Source organism: Crocuta crocuta, unplaced genomic scaffold, assembly GCF_008692635.1.
Source record: "Crocuta crocuta isolate KB4526 unplaced genomic scaffold, BGI_CrCroc_1.0 scaffold72, whole genome shotgun sequence".
Lineage (NCBI taxonomy): Eukaryota > Metazoa > Chordata > Mammalia > Carnivora > Hyaenidae > Crocuta > Crocuta crocuta.
This window is the reverse complement of record NW_027529427.1, coordinates 7,701,009-7,718,538: the sequence shown is the minus strand read 5'-3', so window position 1 is coordinate 7,718,538 and position 17,530 is coordinate 7,701,009. Positions and strand designations below refer to the sequence as shown.

At 46.2% G+C, this 17,530-nt stretch overlaps 2 protein-coding genes across 3 annotated transcripts in view; one reads left to right on the top strand and one right to left on the bottom strand.

Moving 5' to 3' along the window:
- The window catches only part of FBXL14 (F-box and leucine rich repeat protein 14), a 6,471-nt gene extending 258 nt beyond the window's left edge, over window positions 1–6,213 (top strand). Inside the window, exons 2-3 of one of the 2 annotated variants that reach the window (XM_077759235.1) lie at window positions 2–1,043; window positions 6,009–6,213. In XM_077759235.1, the coding sequence (XP_077615361.1) occupies window positions 2–1,043; window positions 6,009–6,072 (1,106 nt within the window). In that variant the 3' untranslated portion in view covers window positions 6,073–6,213. Of the gene's footprint in view, window position 1; window positions 1,044–5,990 lie in introns of both variants that reach the window. The other variant, XM_077759234.1, reaches the window with a different exon arrangement.
- The window catches only part of WNT5B (Wnt family member 5B), a 105,793-nt gene that overhangs the window by 49,178 nt on the left and 39,085 nt on the right, over window positions 1–17,530 (bottom strand). The gene's annotated exons all lie outside the window — the stretch shown is intronic.

The window sequence follows — 17,530 nt, the reverse complement described above, 5'->3', positions numbered from 1 at the left end:
CTCCTGCGCCGGGCCAACCCGTCGCTGTTCCCCAGCCTGCAGGCCCGGGGTATCCGCCGCGTGCAGATCCTGAGCCTCCGCCGCAGCCTCAGCTACGTGATCCAGGGCATGGCCAACATCGAGAGCCTCAACCTAAGCGGCTGCTACAACCTCACTGACAACGGGCTGGGCCACGCGTTTGTGCAGGAGATCGGCTCCCTGCGTGCCCTGAACCTGAGCCTCTGCAAGCAGATCACCGACAGCAGCCTGGGCCGCATAGCCCAGTACCTCAAGGGCCTGGAGGTGCTGGAGCTGGGGGGTTGCAGCAACATCACCAATACCGGCCTCCTGCTCATCGCCTGGGGCCTGCAGCGCCTCAAGAGCCTTAATCTCCGCAGCTGCCGCCACCTCTCGGACGTGGGCATAGGGCACCTGGCCGGCATGACGCGCAGCGCCGCCGAGGGCTGCCTGGGCCTGGAGCAGCTCACGCTGCAGGACTGCCAGAAGCTCACCGACCTTTCTCTAAAGCACATCTCCCGGGGGCTGACGGGCCTGAGGCTCCTCAACCTCAGCTTCTGCGGAGGCATCTCGGACGCGGGCCTCCTGCACCTGTCGCACATGGGCAGCCTACGCAGCCTTAACCTGCGCTCCTGCGATAACATCAGTGACACTGGCATCATGCATCTGGCCATGGGCAGCCTTCGCCTCTCAGGGCTGGATGTGTCGTTCTGTGACAAGGTGGGGGACCAGAGTCTGGCTTACATAGCCCAGGGCCTGGACGGCCTCAAGTCCCTGTCCCTCTGCTCTTGCCACATCAGCGACGATGGCATCAACCGCATGGTGCGGCAGATGCATGGGCTGCGCACGCTCAACATCGGACAGTGTGTGCGCATCACAGACAAGGGCCTGGAGCTGATCGCTGAGCACCTGAGCCAGCTCACTGGCATAGACCTGTATGGCTGCACCCGAATCACCAAGCGCGGCCTGGAGCGCATCACGCAGCTGCCCTGCCTCAAGGTACTCAACCTGGGACTCTGGCAGATGACGGACAGTGAGAAGGTCAGGTGAGGGCAGCAGTACCTGCTCCCCTTGTCCCACCCTGTTCATCCTCCGGTCACCACCACGCCCGCCCCCCACCCCCACTTGACATGCCCACTTACACACAGATCATTGTAGTGGATGAGATGGGGGCAGTGACACCAAGCGTCAGGCTCATTTTCTCCCTCCTCCAGCACCTCCGCCCACCAAGCACCCGTTCTCATTGCGTCTGGGGTTCCTACCTTACTCCCTTCTCTTTTTCCCTGAGGATAGAGATGGAAACAGTTACTTATCCACCCACTCCTCTCGGCAGGGGGTTGGAGGACTGTTTGAGCTACTGTATCCCCCACTGCTTTGCGTTTGGAATTGGGGGAGGGGGTGGGGAGTGACTAGTCCTTAAAACCCTGGGGAGTTGAGGAAAATGTCTGCCTTCACTTAAGCTTTCATTTGAATACTGCGATCTGGTTTTTATTTCCAAATGTAAAAAGAGCAAACCCAGCTACCACGGCCTTTTCACCCTTTTTCCTTCCACTTTGTAACTAATCTCTTCTCCTCACTTCTCCTACAGTGCTCTGCTGTTCACCTTCATTTCCTTTTTTTGTCTTTCTTGTTTTCATTTTTTGGAGAAATTCGAAATCATGGTCCTTTTTTTTTTCTCTGCTGAATATAGTCNGCTTCCTTGTTTTAGTTTACTTTTTTCTCTGAAGCCCTGGAATTCTACAAGAGAGATATTTTGAGACTGAAACGTTTTTGTGCCTAGACTGGAAAGATGCCCATTGGGTTTGTACGTCCATTTTGTTTTGGCTTCTTCCCAAACCCCATCCATCCAGCGTGTCCACTTCCACATTCTGGCTAGAATTTTTTTCTCCCCGTCCATTGGGATTTGAGGGCCCAATGGTGTCCATAAATCTTGACTTAATTTATAGCACAAATGTGTGGAAGAAATGAGAGTTGAACTTTTGTTTGCTTGAGATGCAGATTGTGTCTTGAAAATGATGATTATATATGCAAATTCTGCCCTACCCTCACCCTCTTCCAAGTTTCCCCACAAAAAGGTCACACGGTGAGGCTTCCTGTTGGAAGCATGGGGAGCAGAGGTGGCCCGCAGAGCCCCTGGGGCTGTACCGCGAAGGGGAGGAGACTGAAACTCCTGTTTCATCTCTGTTCTGTTCATAAAATGGGAGTTTGTGGGTTTTACAAAAATCTGTTTCTAAATGGAGGCATAGATGGCTTTCTTTATTTTGGTGGGGGTTGGGACTCGTGGCTTTAAAACACAATTGCTTTTGAGTAGGATGTATATTTCTGTTGGAGTTTTGTTTATTTTTTTTAGAATCCTCCACAGCAACCTGCGAGACCATGGAGTTAAAGAAACCCAGAGACCTTTATCAATTAATTGTACTGTTTGTGAATTTGTATAAATAATAACAAAGATCCTCTTAAAACGTTTATATTCTTACAGTAAAAGGTTAAACTGATATTTATATAATAAAAGAGGAAATATGAAGTATGTTTTTGAAAAAAAAAAACCAAAAAACCTTGTATCTGTGAATTATTTTGAAGGCAGGGTGTGTTTGGGCCCACGCCAAAGTAGGAGGTGCTGTTTGTGTACTCTTAAGAGGAAATAAGGTATAGGGTTCGGGGCATCCTATGTGGTGTGTGAGTAAGCTCACCGTTAAACATTTATTCTGTATAAGGTTTACCACTGACATCTAAATGTTTTGTTTCTAGCAATGTGACTGGACTGGAGATTGATCTAATTCTTGGTTTTAAACTGTCAACAACATGGACATTTAAAAAAAAAAAAACTGAGCAAAATGGAACTTTTTGAAAACGAGAACTGTAAGAGTTCACGGTTTCCCCAGGGTGGAAAGGAGGTCAAGGGGTCCCGTTGAAAAATGGGTCATGAGATGTGGAGGTGGGGGAGAAAGAGGGGTTTCTCTCCACTCTAAGTGGATGTGGGGAGGATGTGAAATGGTGAAGGGTGGAGGGAACCGAAGCCATTGTTCAGAAAGTTAAAAGAGCGCTGTCCTTGCTCGCCAGCTCGCTTGCTCGCTCATGCGTGCTGAATCTCACAGTGTGAGTGAGGGTCCTAGTGGAGGGGAGGAAGGCAGTTCAGCCCCTCTTTTTAACATTCTCCTCCAGGCCCGGCTGTATATAAGCACTTTCCTGGGGGAGGGGGAGGTTGGCCAGGAGTTGTTGCACATTTGCATTTTAAGCACTTCCAGCGCTGAGGCTGGCCACTCGATCCACTGTGGTGAGGGTTCTTAGACAATTCTTTGGGGCAGATAAATGAATACCAGCAATTCTAGCAAAGAGTTCCCTTTGATAGACAATAACTAGATAATCGACACCCTGTGGTTGGGCTGTGGAGGTGGAAGGGTCTGAGCGCTCAGACAGTGGAGCAGGGCATATTCTTGGTTTCACATAGGTCTTTCTTCGTTGTGGCTGAGATTTTTTTTTTTTAAACCAAAAATACAGATCCCAGCAAGAGCTGATAATGGTGGTATAAAACTTTACTGCAATGACACCTCTTTCCAGGAAGAGAGCTAGAACCCAAGTTTCTCTTGGGATAAGGTTGTTTTGTAAAATTTCCAAGCTTCTGCTTGAGCCTGTCACAAAAGCTGCATTGTTCCTTTTTGGAGAGAGCCATCACAATTGGGTCTAATTGAGCCTGACACTAGATCCATCTTCCTTTTCTTTGGGGAAGGTGTGGAGCTCTTTCTTCCCTCTTAGGTTGCAAGCGCTTACGGCCTGGGGGGAAAAAGTGTGAACCCTAGTAAGAAGCTGGGACTTGGAGTTAGGGTCAGCATTCTGATGTGGCACTGTAACGCATGAAGTTTCCATAAGCTGTAAGTTCTTGGAGGATTTTTCTTCCTCCCAGACTGTATGACTACAGACTCAGTCCATCACAACTTGAGCACCTCCTAAGTGCTCCTAGACTCTGCGCCCACATTCTTCATTTTAATACACAGTCCTACCAACTAATGGGGAGATTTTTCCACCTTTCTGTTTGGTTTTGTTTTTTACTTGCAAGGCTAAATAAATACAAGCTTGACTAAAGGTCGGTGAGTGAATGTTTGAAAGTTAAGATCATGGGCCTACTGTCCTCATGCTGAACTGGGTATACTTAATATATCTGGAGTGTCTCTGGAAATGATGAATAAACCATTTACTTTCATCAGTCAAGGTTAACTGTTTATATCTCTCAACCTTCATGGGTAGAAAGAAACAAATATGTATTGAGAACTATGGTATACTTTGCATGGTACCTGAATACTTCTCCTTTTAGTCCTCAAAGCAGCCTGTTCAAACAGGTATCCTTATTTCCAGATAAGGCATACTACTTGTCTTAAGTCACCCAGCCGCTAATTGAGGGGGACCGGGGCTCAAACCAGGTCCAGTTCCAAAGTCCACCTCCCTTCCGTATGCTGAGAAGGTTCAGCTACTGATGGTACCTTGGTTTCCAGTAAGGTGACCTCACAGAAATGAGTGGCACAGTATGGACAAGCTCATGCCACAGGGCACTATTTAAAGGGAATACGGGTGGGGAGCCGATCTCCACCATACCTACAGGAATCAGAAGCACTAAAGAAAATGATCTGATATTTTGTGGGCGCTACAAAAGTTAAAAAGCACTTCGGGGCAATTTTTAGGAAAATCGGAAAGCCTGGTTCAGGTATTTGCTGAAACTTCAGAAGTGAAAAATCAGAATAGGAACTTAGTGTAAACTTTATCATCCAGAAGTAATAAGCCTCATAGAAACTAGTTACTGGTGAGGACAGGGCTCCACGCACCTTTCTTTTCTGAGCCTCATTGGGCAGTAGCCCTTAAAGTCTGTCTGGAAAAGATAAATGCAACCTCACTGGGGTGCAGACAATTTCTGCAGCCCGTAAGGACCATGCTAGGCCTCTAGCTAGCGAGAAATGCTGGGCGCTGTTGCATGATGCTCCCTGCTGTGGACTCCCTTCTGTGGGATTCCTCAGTCCTAAGGTGCTGGAGGGCCCCCGCCTGGTTTACCCCACATTGGGTAACAGGGACAGGGATGCCTGCCTCACTTATAGCCTGTCTTTAAATAGTTAAGAAAACTCAAACTCATCAAATTCTTTCATGATTCAAATCAACAAAGATCTGAAAAGGCAAGTCTCTTTTTATTGGAGTTTCCTTTTAAAGGTAAGGACTTTTCTCTTGAAGACACATGCTCTGGAAACTGAAGTATGGCCTGTGCCCTAAATCCTGGTGCTTTCCTGCAGCAGTTACTAGATAGACACTGGTCTTGGAATTAGTAAAACCTTTTTTACTTTTGACTTAGAAAATGTGAACTCAAGTTTTCAAAGGGGAAATGTATGGCCCCCAGCGACCACTGTGTTTCCAAATAAGGACCTCTTTATTAAAAGATCGGATTTGTAAAACGAAACCAAGACCTCATGCAGCCTCTGACAACTGCCTCTTGCCAGTCCCGAGAAAGGGGGAGCCCCTCGCCCCTGCTCTCAGCTGCCCTGCTGGAGAAAGGGAAGCTACAGTAAGTCATGGAGCGGTGGCCTTCTCTGTCGCCCTTCTCTTCCCTGCATCTCACATCACTCCCTGTTAGGTTATTTCTATCCACTTAGTAAAGGGCAAGACCTAAACTCTGTGCGCCTCCGAACTCCTACGGAGGCAGGGGTGAGGCTTTCTGATGAGATACTGTGGAGCACAGGATCAGAAACTGGAAAGCTATGGTCAAACGCAGGCCTGTGCTTGGGTCACATATCTCATTTTTGTTCCAATATGATGTGGCAAGTTAAAATATTTTGAAGCGTGAATGGTATCAAACGGATAAGACATTCATATTTGGGTCATTGCCAACTACTAATAATTTAGAACTTAGCAAAGGTAAGTGCACAGCTGGAAGGAGCATGTACTTTTGGGGCTTGCATAGAAAACAAGTATTTCTAGACAATGAATACATTTAAATGTCCACAAATGATCAGTTTCAGTCTTTTCCTCTTTTCCAGGGATTGCTCTGATTTTGCCTGGTGGAGTTGCCTGTACCAACCCAGAACATTTGGTACTATGTAAAGTCGAGTCTTCCGGTTAAGGTGGAAGAGAAAGTAAGCTTGAGATCTTAACTGTGCAGCACTAGCGTGGGGGTATGTTGAACATCCCCGCCAATAAAATAGAAGTGCAGTTCCTCTGCTTGCTGTTCGTTAACCCAGAAAAGTGCACGTTCTTTTCTTTAAAAAAGACTTCTGTTTTTATTACCTCATTATGCTTAGACTATGATTGCGTAAAACACAAATGCCACATATCCTTGTAAGTTCGCTTTTATTTGTGATGGTGGAAAATAGCGTCAGTTACAAAGGAAAGAATGAGTTCTGCAGCAACAAAGAAACCCAAGGTGGGACACTGTTAGGGATGCGAATGCAACCCACTGGAAGAATTTAGTCATGACAGGGTGTTCACTTTCTGTCTCAAAATGTTTGTTTTCACAAATCTGGTTGACACTGCACACTTAATTTTATAAATGGGGAGAGAGAGGCTTGACAAAGCTGAGACGGTTTTGCCTCCGTGACAGGAGTATTTATCAGAACCACGACTGCTTCAGACTTGACTGACCACCTCAGAGGTTGATAAGCATGCAGGTAGCTCTTTGATCTTTCCCGGAGATACTGCAAAGTGCCACCCTGACCCCTGGCTTCAGAAAGGTGCTAAACCACAGCCTGTTTTCATTGGGAGTAGGAAAAACAAAACAAAACAAAACAAAACCAAGTGCTGAAAGGCACTACCATTTAATATGTATTACTACATTGTGCCAGCTTAGAGATGTCTGGCAAGCATTGTATATAGAGTTATTTGAGAAGCTGAAAAACTAGTGCAAGTTGGTAAATGGGCTGTAGGGTATTGAAGTAGCCAGTCGTGTCAGATCTGTCCCCTGTTGTCCTCAGAGGACTTGAGCCAACTTCCAGAACACTGCTTTGTCACAAATAGTGATGAGAAGTACGAATGCTCTAAGTCTGTGCTGGTGTGAAGAATTCGCACATGTTCTGCACACTACAAATGCCTGTCACACAATCCTTATAAAGTAGAATCAAGTTTCAGGATCACCAGCTATTTCCTCTTCATTCAAAGGTAAAAAGGCTTGACTTACCAGATGTTTTAGTTACAAATCCCTCTTGTCCAGAAAGAGTACAAGGGTCTAATTTGTTAATATCAGGCACTCGGTTGTTTATTGCTCCTCGGTTTATGTAATCCACACTCCAGAAGGAGGGCCTCGCACACAGCTGTCTGTCAGTAATTACTACTCATAGCATGGATTCAAGTCACTGGACCTGGACTGTGGGAAAATCATTCTTGGAGACCAGATTAACTTTTTATAAATAGCACGGGATAGCTCAACGTGGTTTGGAAAGTACGGTTTTCCTCATCTGAAGAGAATATGACAATATTTACAAATACCCATAATAATATTTCTCTTTAGGAAACCCTTACCCTAAACTGGCATTTTAATGCACAGATCTGTGTAGGAATAGCTACCTGCTACCATTTTGCTTTTTGAGAAATGGTCTTTAAATAGGGAGGAACCAAAAGAGTCATAATATTCCTAGAATCTTCAGTAAAATCACTGAGGCTAAAAGTGGACAGATGGATAAACTAAGGGAGAAATTAACAACAGTTATGTCCCTCAAATTCTTAATGTTCTCAGATGGGCGACAACTAATCTGCACCTTCCATTTTACTTCAGTGTTTTAAGCCTTAGCTTCATAGCTCAAAAGCTCAGTACTGTGAACCAAAATACAGTAACCAGAAAGGACCAGTAGTTGTGTCCAAAGGAAACAACATGGAAGTGACAAAACTAAAGTGACAATTCCTAGCTCTTCTAGTTCATTCCCGTGCACACAATTTAGAGGGTTTCAGGAATTCTCCGTAAAAATGGTATGACCAAGTTCTCCGAAGTAAGTTTTATCAGGCTCACAGCTGCTGCTGCAGGAAGCAGTCAAGGTCTCCACGTTCTGTGAAACTGGACTAGGTGACAGGCTCTTCCGACCCGAGCTGACGCCTGTGCACTTTAGCCAGATGCCCTGCCATTGTGCTCAGAGCCAACTGGCGACAATCAGAGCAGCATGGCCCAGAGGAAGACAGCTGCCCTATCTTCTTCCACACATGAAGTTCTAAATTTCAGTGGACTCACAAGAGGAACTGCAGAAATTCACTTGAGTATGCACAACACGGGATTTAGCAGCAAACAGCCTCATTACTGCTTGCTTTAGATACAAAAATGTAGGGGTGTCTGGCTAGTTCAGTGGGTAGAGTATGCAACCCTTGATCTTGGGGATGTAAGTTCGAGCCCCACGTTTGGTGTAGAGATTACTTAAAATCTCTTTTAAAAATTGAAAAAAAAAAATGCAGATATGTGAGTTAGGAGACAGAAGGCTACACTTTATCAAAAGGCAGGAGTGGAAAATAAAATTTGACTTCTTGTACACTGCTTCTTGAGCTTCCTCCCTCCCTGCAAAAAAAAAAAACAAAAGCAAGAAACCTTTCACCCAAGACTGACCTCCCCCACTGTGATGCAGCTATGAATCAAGTCTACACCAGTATCAGAAGTACCTGGGAGTTCAACCATGTGTTTTCTTTCCCCCTAGTTTACTAAGATGATTTTAAGATCCACAATAAAGCAGAAAAACACATCATGGTTACTGCAAATGAACGGAAATTTGTTTTCCAGCGTGGAAGACATGAAATGTATTTATCCACAAAGTCTGCAAGCCCTATGTCTTGTCAGCAGGCGGCAGCATTGTCTGCAAATTAGAGATTATTTCCAGTGGGGCGCCTAAACCTTCCCCTTCAGACAGATGCCATCCAGTCACCTCCGGCCCTATCTTCCCCCCAAGTCAAAGACTTTTCCCTAGAGTCTAAGAGTTGACAAGGGAGGGATTTCGTATTGCCAAAAAGATGAAATTCAACTTTAAAACATCAGTGAAGCTCCTCAAAGGAGGCCAGGTGTCCAGCACTTTGTTCTCCGAGCAAGGTAACAGATGTGACCTCATAAAGGTTCCCTGAGTTTGCTCACAGTGCTCTGCTGTGAGAAGCAAACATCGATTTCTAATTTTTCTTAAAGATCATCTTGTACAAATCATGTTAGATTGTCATATTTGGGAAGTTTGGGAGAACAAAATGGGGTGAAGTTTTACAGTCATACATGGAGAGAGTTTTAACAGCAAACGTGCTGGCTTTTTTTTTTATTATTACAAAAGAATAGAAAGCATATATCTGTAATGAAAAATTCTAGAGAGCCTTTGAGAAAAAACAAGTATTCTCACAATTTTAGGAGTGTCTATTTTTATGACAAAAGGAGCATCTTTATTACTGATGAAGACACCTTCATAAAATCTAAAGGAGTCTATGAAATTGAAAATGTTTAAGAGCCTGATAAAGGAGTGTGGTTGCTCACATATCTAAAGTCCTCCTATGGAAAACAGACAGTAGGAAAAGGCAGGAGAAATTAAAACAAAGAGAAAAGAACTTCTAAACCAAGGTGGCCAGATTTCCTAAACTGCCACAATGGGGGACAGACCGAGGGCTGGAGAGGCCTTGGGGGCGCTTGCTCTCCCGGCTCCCCATAGTCTGGCCTCGGGGAATCAAAGCCGGATCTGAAGAGCAGTTGGTGCAAATACGGAATGAAAAGGTGGAAGGTGGAAGGTGGATGTCCCCTGTGGCTACTCCTCCCAAGCCGCATTCACTGTGGAGGGCAGCGCTTTATTAGCTCAGTAATACAGAGGTCAGTTTGGGTTGGAGAGGGAGAGAAAAGAAAGGAAAAAACTTCTGGAACTCAGGCCCCAGCCACGAAGCAAATTAGTGATCTGGGCACCATCCGTGAATGCCTAATAAAAGCCGAAAATCTCCCCAGGCAGCCCTATGGACATTGTAGCCGAAACATCCCACTGTTAGTGACCACGCCAAGCACAGGCTGAGGGACAGCAGCCCAAGTAAAGAAAAGAAGTGGTAGCAGAAGGCGGGGGAGTACGTATCCCTCCACACGAGGCCGAGGACGCGACAACACAGGGTGGGCTTGAGGAGCCAGAATAATCCAGAGAGACTTCATGAAACTAAGTGAGGGAAAGCACAGACTATTTGATGACTAGCAGCTCCTCAAGATGGGCGTTAGAAGGAACCAGCACGTTGCTCATTGATGCGCAGCCTCCAAGAACCGCTCTCCTGGGCTAGCACACATCTTCAAGAAGACAGGCCCTCTTGCACTGGTTGTTGGAATCTGACTTGAGATAAAAATTCTGACTACCAGTCCACCGGGCTGGCCAAAGGTGAGCCTGCGGCTGGGGACGGCTGGGGACGTGCAGGGAAGGTGACGGCTAGGATCAGTGTCTTGCTCAGACATGGAGGCTTGCACCCCTCCTGTCCCCCACAGCGGTCAGCATCTGCAGTCAGGAGGGTGCCGTGTTCTATCCCGCACCCTGGGTGTACAGGGAAAACAAGCCAGGGCGACGGTGTACACAGGGAGAAACAGAAAACGGGCGTCTCCGGGGCCACTGGCGAGCGACATCCGTCACACGGGCCCTGTGGCCAGCGGCTGGCTCCAGTGGCCTGCATGCTGCCCACCAGCTCGATGCGGCTCAGCCTTCCATGCTCCGTTCCGGCAAAGAAGGCATCGCTGATGCCTTCCAGATGCTACCAGACAGCTCTGGTAACCCCATGAAGACAATTTCAGGTAACTCCACAAGCCCTCACCCAAGAGGGCTGCCAGTCCACACAGCCTGACTACTATTTTGCACACAGGGCAGCCACTGCCGCTGTTCTCCTAACCTTCTTCTGTCCCTTCTGTCCCTGCCGCACAGCAATAAAGGTGTCTACACACACATCCATGTCCTTAATTTAAAGTGATCCAGCACAGCTCCTTCCCGGCTCCTTGAGTTCTGGTTGGCCTATCTACGGAGAGTGTGAAGAGGGGCCCAGAGAGTGGTGTGTGGGGTGGGGTGGGGGGCGTTCCAGGTGACATAGAGGCACATAACCTACAATGAAGCATGTCTGGGGCCTCTCATACCACTGAGCAGGTACCCTGCATTTTCTTGCAATCCTCCCTGATTTGGGTCACTTCGCACCCGACGCCCCAGAGGTAAATCCCCATGGACCATTCCCGAGCCTGGCGGCTCCCACTCCTGTGCCCACTCCTCCCTCTGCACCTGCCGGGGACTTGCAAAGAAATCCCAGCGCTTGTGCGCAGGGCTGCAGACACCTTCCCACCCTTCCACCAGTGCCCAGAACAAGCCTGCTAATGCTAATCTACCCCCTCACTTGCAGCTCAACAGCTTTTCTCCTTTAAGCCCCTGATAATGGTTTTACTAAAATCCCCTTTTGATGGAAAAAAATCCCAGCTGGACATTTCAGGCCTCAGCACAATGTACAAGGCCGCGGGTCCCTTTCCCAACCTCACAAAGGCCTCTAATCAGGTGGAAAATGTGCTAGAGGCCAGAGGTTTGGGTCTGCAATTATTTTTTAAGGGATTACTAGAGAAGAATAGGGGGCAGCAAGGACCCCCCCCCCCGCTTTGTTTTCCATTTGGTCCTGCTTTTAGACATATTGAACCAGTACAGCCATCCAGTTCCCCAAGCCCAGAGCCCCAGGCCTCCCTTCCCTGGTGGAAGGGTGTCATCTCTGAACGCCATCACTTCAAACAGATTTAGAAAGTTTGGAAGCAATATGCAGGTCCTATTCTGACCCCATTTAAGCCCTTATTTATAAAACCACCATCGAACAGGATCTCGTGGGTGAGGAGAGCACTCATTCATTAACCTCTAACCCCCACTCTGTATGCAGAGGGGAGAGTTCACACCGTGTCCATACACTGCTAAGATCGGGAGCATTCAGCAGGGCTTCCCAGGCTTTGGAGGGCAAGAGGTCATGTTCCCAATCTTGCCAGATATCCTTCTTCTTATTTATATACATTGACCCTTCCCCTCGACTCAGAGCAAATACCCACGAAAGCCCTAATGTAAAACGTAGATGAAAATATAAAACCCTAACCATTCTTATTAGCCTATTTAAAAAAGTACACTATGGAAGACAGTTTGTCTTCTCTGTATATTGTCATGCTACATAAATGGTCATTAAGGGCTAATTGATAAATGAACACTTCACGTTGGCCCTAAATTCACATCATTCTGTCTTAGCACAGAGAGCCTGCTCATCCTTCTAAACCTAGCTGGTGAGTGATGTATGCAAATACCCAGTAAAAAGGAAATGATCACAAATTCCTAAACTCATTCTGGGATGATCAAGGATTAGGCTTTTCAGCTCTCAAAGTTAGAGGTCAGCATATGTTGCAGAATAAATACCAGGCTGAGTAATAATTTTTAGGTCCTTTCTTCAAAGTCCCTAAAATATCCCTAGTCAAAAGCAAAAAAACCCAAAAAATCCCATACCAAACCAATTAAAAAAACCCCAAAAAAACAAAAAAAACCCAACTCGGTCTATTTTCATCAGTATAAATGCCTTATGGATGATATATTTTGTCTTATTGATTTTTCAGTTTTCCCCAAAACCCTAAGCAATTGAGAAACAGATGGATAAAAGCACAATGATTATATTTAATATATTTAATACTTAATGCTAACACCATAGCAGTATTTTATGTTGGCCTTCATACTACTTTTGGTGGGTATTGCAGGAGGAGGGGGCCATAAAGTTTCCCTAAAGAAACGCCACCCTCTGGGGTCCTCTCGCCAGATAACGACAGATGGGCTTGCTGAATCACTTCTGCTGGTTATCAAAATGTTGTGACAGCTTTCTCCAGGAGTGAATAATCTTCACCCTGCTTCACACGAAGATGAACTTGTTCAGCAAGGTGAAGTGCATCAGAGAGGACAGTGGACTCTATCTCTAAAGAAGAGTCTAAGTGGGCCTGGCTCCCTGAAGAAGGAGCAACTCATGAATGAGATAAGTCTGCCTTACGGGGAGAGTTGTTCCAAATCTTCCTCTCCAGATATGCTCCCCAAATCATTACTCAGAATGTCTGTTTGCTTCTTTCCTGGGCTTATCAGTATTGTCTTATAGTCCTCACTACCCCTATGCTTCTCCACTCTCTTAACATACTATATGGAACAAAGTATCTGTTGTTTCAGAAGTCACTCTTCCTACCAAAACTAGTTTGGGAAGAGTAAAACAGCAATTTGATAAAAACAGTGACAATTCATCTCAGATCTTTCAAAGCAGTTGAATATTGGGGGCACCTTGGTGGCTCAGTTGGTTGGGCATCCCACTTCGGCTCAGGTCATGATCTCACTAGTTTGTGGGTTTGAGCCCCACCTTGGGCTTGTGATGACGGCTCAGAGCCTGGAGCCTGCTTCAGATTCTGTGTCTCCCCTCTCTCTGCCCCTCCCCTGCTCGCAATCTGTCTCTTGAAAATAAATAAACATTAAAAAACAAACAAACAACAGAGTGGTTGAATATTGGGATGTAAACATCTTTCAGACTCTTATTAGATCACAAAAGTATGTAAAAACCAACCTAAGTCCAACTTTCTTAATTTTCCATTCAAAAAAGAAGATGGCCATAATTAGAACTAAGTAGTACAAAGAATGGGCTTTCAAATTAACTAACAGAAAATTTTGTTCAAGGCCTCCAGAGAGAAGGAAATTATATCTTGAGGCTGAAAGGTTATCGGTCCAAAGGTCACTGTGTCTAGCTGGCGTACCTAAAATAGTCGGGAAGTACCCTTGAATCCATGGAGAAAATATGAAGTATTCTCCAGATTGTGCCAGGCAGTGTAGCCAACAGGGAGAAATGGAGCCTTGTTTCTCTGCACTGTTTTTCTCTAGCTCCTTTTCTCATGCTCTTAATAGCCGAAGTCTGTACCTAACTCCTATGCAGATCACCTGTGCTATTGCTTCATGTTTCTGAAATTCTCCCTGTGCACTCATTTTCCATTATTATGGGCAGACTTATCATCTGGCTCACCTAACTCCCTAGACCGCCACTTCCATGCCTAACAGTCTCGATTCAGCAACCACAGACCCTGCTTGGGGTCGCTGTGCACCTGACTCTATTTCCCGGCTTCCCCTGCTCTGCCCCAGCACCTTCCGACAGCTATGGAACTTTCCAGAACCATCTAAATGACTGGTGGCCTGATGAGTGACAACTGCCATGACTATATCTGATTGGCAATCTCGACACCACACTTTATTATATTATTTTTACTAAAATATGCTTACTTAAAATATGCCTGCTGTTCTTAAAAGTGATACATAAATCCTCATTTTAAAAAATCAGCCAGAATAGAAAAATCTGGATGACAAGGCAAAGTTGCCCTTCAGTCCCCATCTATTACCATTTCCCTGCCCCGAGACGCCCTAGGAGACAGAGTGGTCTGTGTCTTCGGACCCGATTCCAACTTTCAGAGTGGACAACAGCAGTAAAGTGACAAAATGCCCCAAATTTGGATCCTGATGTAGACTCTTACCCTTGATTTGTATAAGATCTTGAAATTAACCTTTTGTCAGCACACGTTAAGCCCCAAGAGGGTCTATGGTAATCAGGCAACATTAAGAATCTCTCTCTTCTGGTCTCCTGGTTAAGCATCTCTTAAAAAGTTCCTCTCTGGGAACTCTTATGAGTTTATCTACATAGTGCTGACAGTCAAGAGGCAGGGATGATAAAGCTTGTACTTGGCTTTATCAGTCATAGAGCTAAAACTACTTTAAGACCCTATAAAAATGCTAACAAATATTCCTTCTGACCAACCCATGTAATGGCAATCACAAGATCCTGCTGGCTTATTGTGATTAATTGCCAACTAATAGTTAAAATGCCACAATTTATGAATGACTCCTCAAAAATACAAATTAGTGTGGATTCAAGGCTATCTTTCACTTAGTAAATATTTATTTGGCAGCCATTATTGGCCAGAATCCTGCACCCAGGGCTCAGGATAGAGTAACGTGTTACACTTACTTGTATGGAGGTCTGAGTGGGAGAGAAAGAAGTGGAGTTTCACTGGGAACCGCTCCCAACCCACAGACTGATTTATCTGTGCCGCAGCCTGTAATCTGGATATGCCCATGGGACTGTGCCTCATGTGTGTTTTAGGGGGGAAAAAAGAAAGTTGGGGGTTGCTGCTTTCCAGAGTTCTCTGCGCAGGAGGAACCAGCCAGTGACAGATAAGGAGGCAGAACTGAGGTTTGTGGACGTATGAAAATGAAATTCTTTCCAGCTTCCCCAGAGAGTGACAGCCTGGTCCCACTCCACACCGGAACTGCTCTCTTCCTCGTCTTCCCTGACCTCCTGGTCTCTCCCCCACCTCCTGGAGGCTGCCCTCGCCCTCCATGTCAGCTTCAACTTGATTTCAATGGAACAACAATATTGAGTGAGGGGCTAAATGAGCCGCAGTGGCCTACACGGTCCCCTCCCCGCCAGCCTCTGGAACTGTCACCCTGCCTTTCGCTCGGGTCAGCTTAACCTGCCTGGCCTTTATTAGCACAGCACAAGCTAAAAGGTCTCCAAGGGAGGCCAAGCCAAACCAGGTCCTTGATTTAAATGGCCGCTTTAATTATTCTCTGCTTTATCTCCAGAAATTTTATTAGAGAAAGGGATTGCGAGAAGAAAGGAGATATTTAAGGTTTCTTCCTGCTGTTCAAAGCTAGTAAAATGTAAACAGAATGAACCTGTTGGGCTGTGTTGAGGCACAATTTGTCATGTGCATCTCTGTGGGCACAAACATGCATGCCCACAGCTGAAAAAGCAAGGGGACGTTTCCCTGAGCTGCTTTCTTAGGACGGGACCTTCTCTACCTAAGACCTCGAGAAGGAAGGAAGTTCAGAGTTTGTGCCCAACCTGCAAACCACTTTGTTTATTTATTATTATTTTTTACTAAAACAAAAAAGTTTTTAAGTAATCTCCTCGCCCAACCTGGGGCTCGAACTCACAACCCCAAGATCAAGGCTTGCTGCCAGCCAGGCTCGCGCCACTTTGTAATAATTCCCCAGGATCCAAGCACAGACAGTTTCCCAGAGTCACTCCCACAGAGATGGTCACCCTCTGTGTTCTTCCTTCAATGTGCACGTGAAACTGACCGCACACTCTCCACTTACTCTTTTCCTCCCGACCAACCACCAGGTGCTCCCACGATTGTCAGCTCCAGATGCTGACACAGAGGGTGGACAGGAGCCAAAAGCAAGTCCAGGGGCAAGGATCACAAGGCAGTGGGGTGGTGGTGCGAAGGGTGTGATTTGGATCCCAGAGAGCCCTCCACGAGCTTTAGCTGTGGACTCTTGGTTGGGGGTAGGAGCCGTGAGCACAGTATTCTCACTGACCAATGAGGAGGACGGCTTTTCCCCCAGGGGATCCCGAGTAGCACTTAGTATTTACTCAGGGTGCCATTACCCCAGCTGTGCATGAAGGACTACACTTATGGCTGGAAGATTCAGGGCCAGAGACAGGTAGGCAGGAAGGTACGTAGAAAATACTTTCTTTTTGTTCAACTCTTAATCAGCATCTTCTGAGAAACTGAAGTACTTTTATCTCAAAATGGAATAAAGGGACCCCAGTGAGCAAAGGATAAAGCTGTGGGGGATCTTTATTTTTATTTTAATAGAAGGGTTTTTTTCCCCTTGGGGTTTTGCTTAGCTGTCCATATATGTCCACAGAAAATATTATTCTAAGAGTCCAGAGTCTCTTCATGTTTGTTTGTACAGATTTTTAAGGGCAAATAAAGACAAAGTGTTGTGCTTAGACGATGTGCTTAGATCTTTCCCATCTAGTTCAGGAGCAATTTGTTTGTCATTGCTGGCCAAAAAGTACCTTTGAAATACAAGCTCATCAAAGATGACTTGTAAAGAAGGCGCCTGGCTTTTCCAAAGAACTCCTACCAAAACCTTTCTGACAGGCATAATCATGCTCATGTTAGACTAAAACAGTCATCAGAACACCAGGGCCTGTGACCAGATTTCGTCTGAAGTAAGGTAGGATCCTGCTGGCCGTGTTGCCAAGGTTTTCTGCCCACATCCGACCATTAACGCATGCACGCAGCAGGACCCCAAAGCGTCATGTGGTTTATTGTCACTGATGCTCTGGGACCTAGGAGGCCCTGAATTTTAGATTCCTCGGAAGAAGGTTCTAGAGACTCTTTTGGCTGACTCGTTGGGCTCATCAGCTCCAAGCAGACTCCTGCCTGCCTCCCAAGTCATCTCTTCCCCCCCACCCCCTACCCCTGCATCTCATTCATACCACTGTTTCTCCAGGTGTGGTCTTCTGTTGACCCGGGTGCTTGGTGCTTGCCCAAAGTGCGTTCTGCAGGGGGAGTGGGTCCCCACCTCTTTATTCTATCCCAGAGATTTCTTTCCCAAACCGTAACCTGATCACATTGTTATCCTGCTTAGAAACCTCCACTAGCTTCCTGTTGCACAGTCAAGTTCCAACTCCTCGCTCTAAGTTGTCATAAGCCTGTAGGTCCCCAGTTACTCAAGTTTCATCTCCTGCCGGTCCTCATCCTCCCAAATTCCAGCCTCTTAGGCTGATCACATGCAACCTT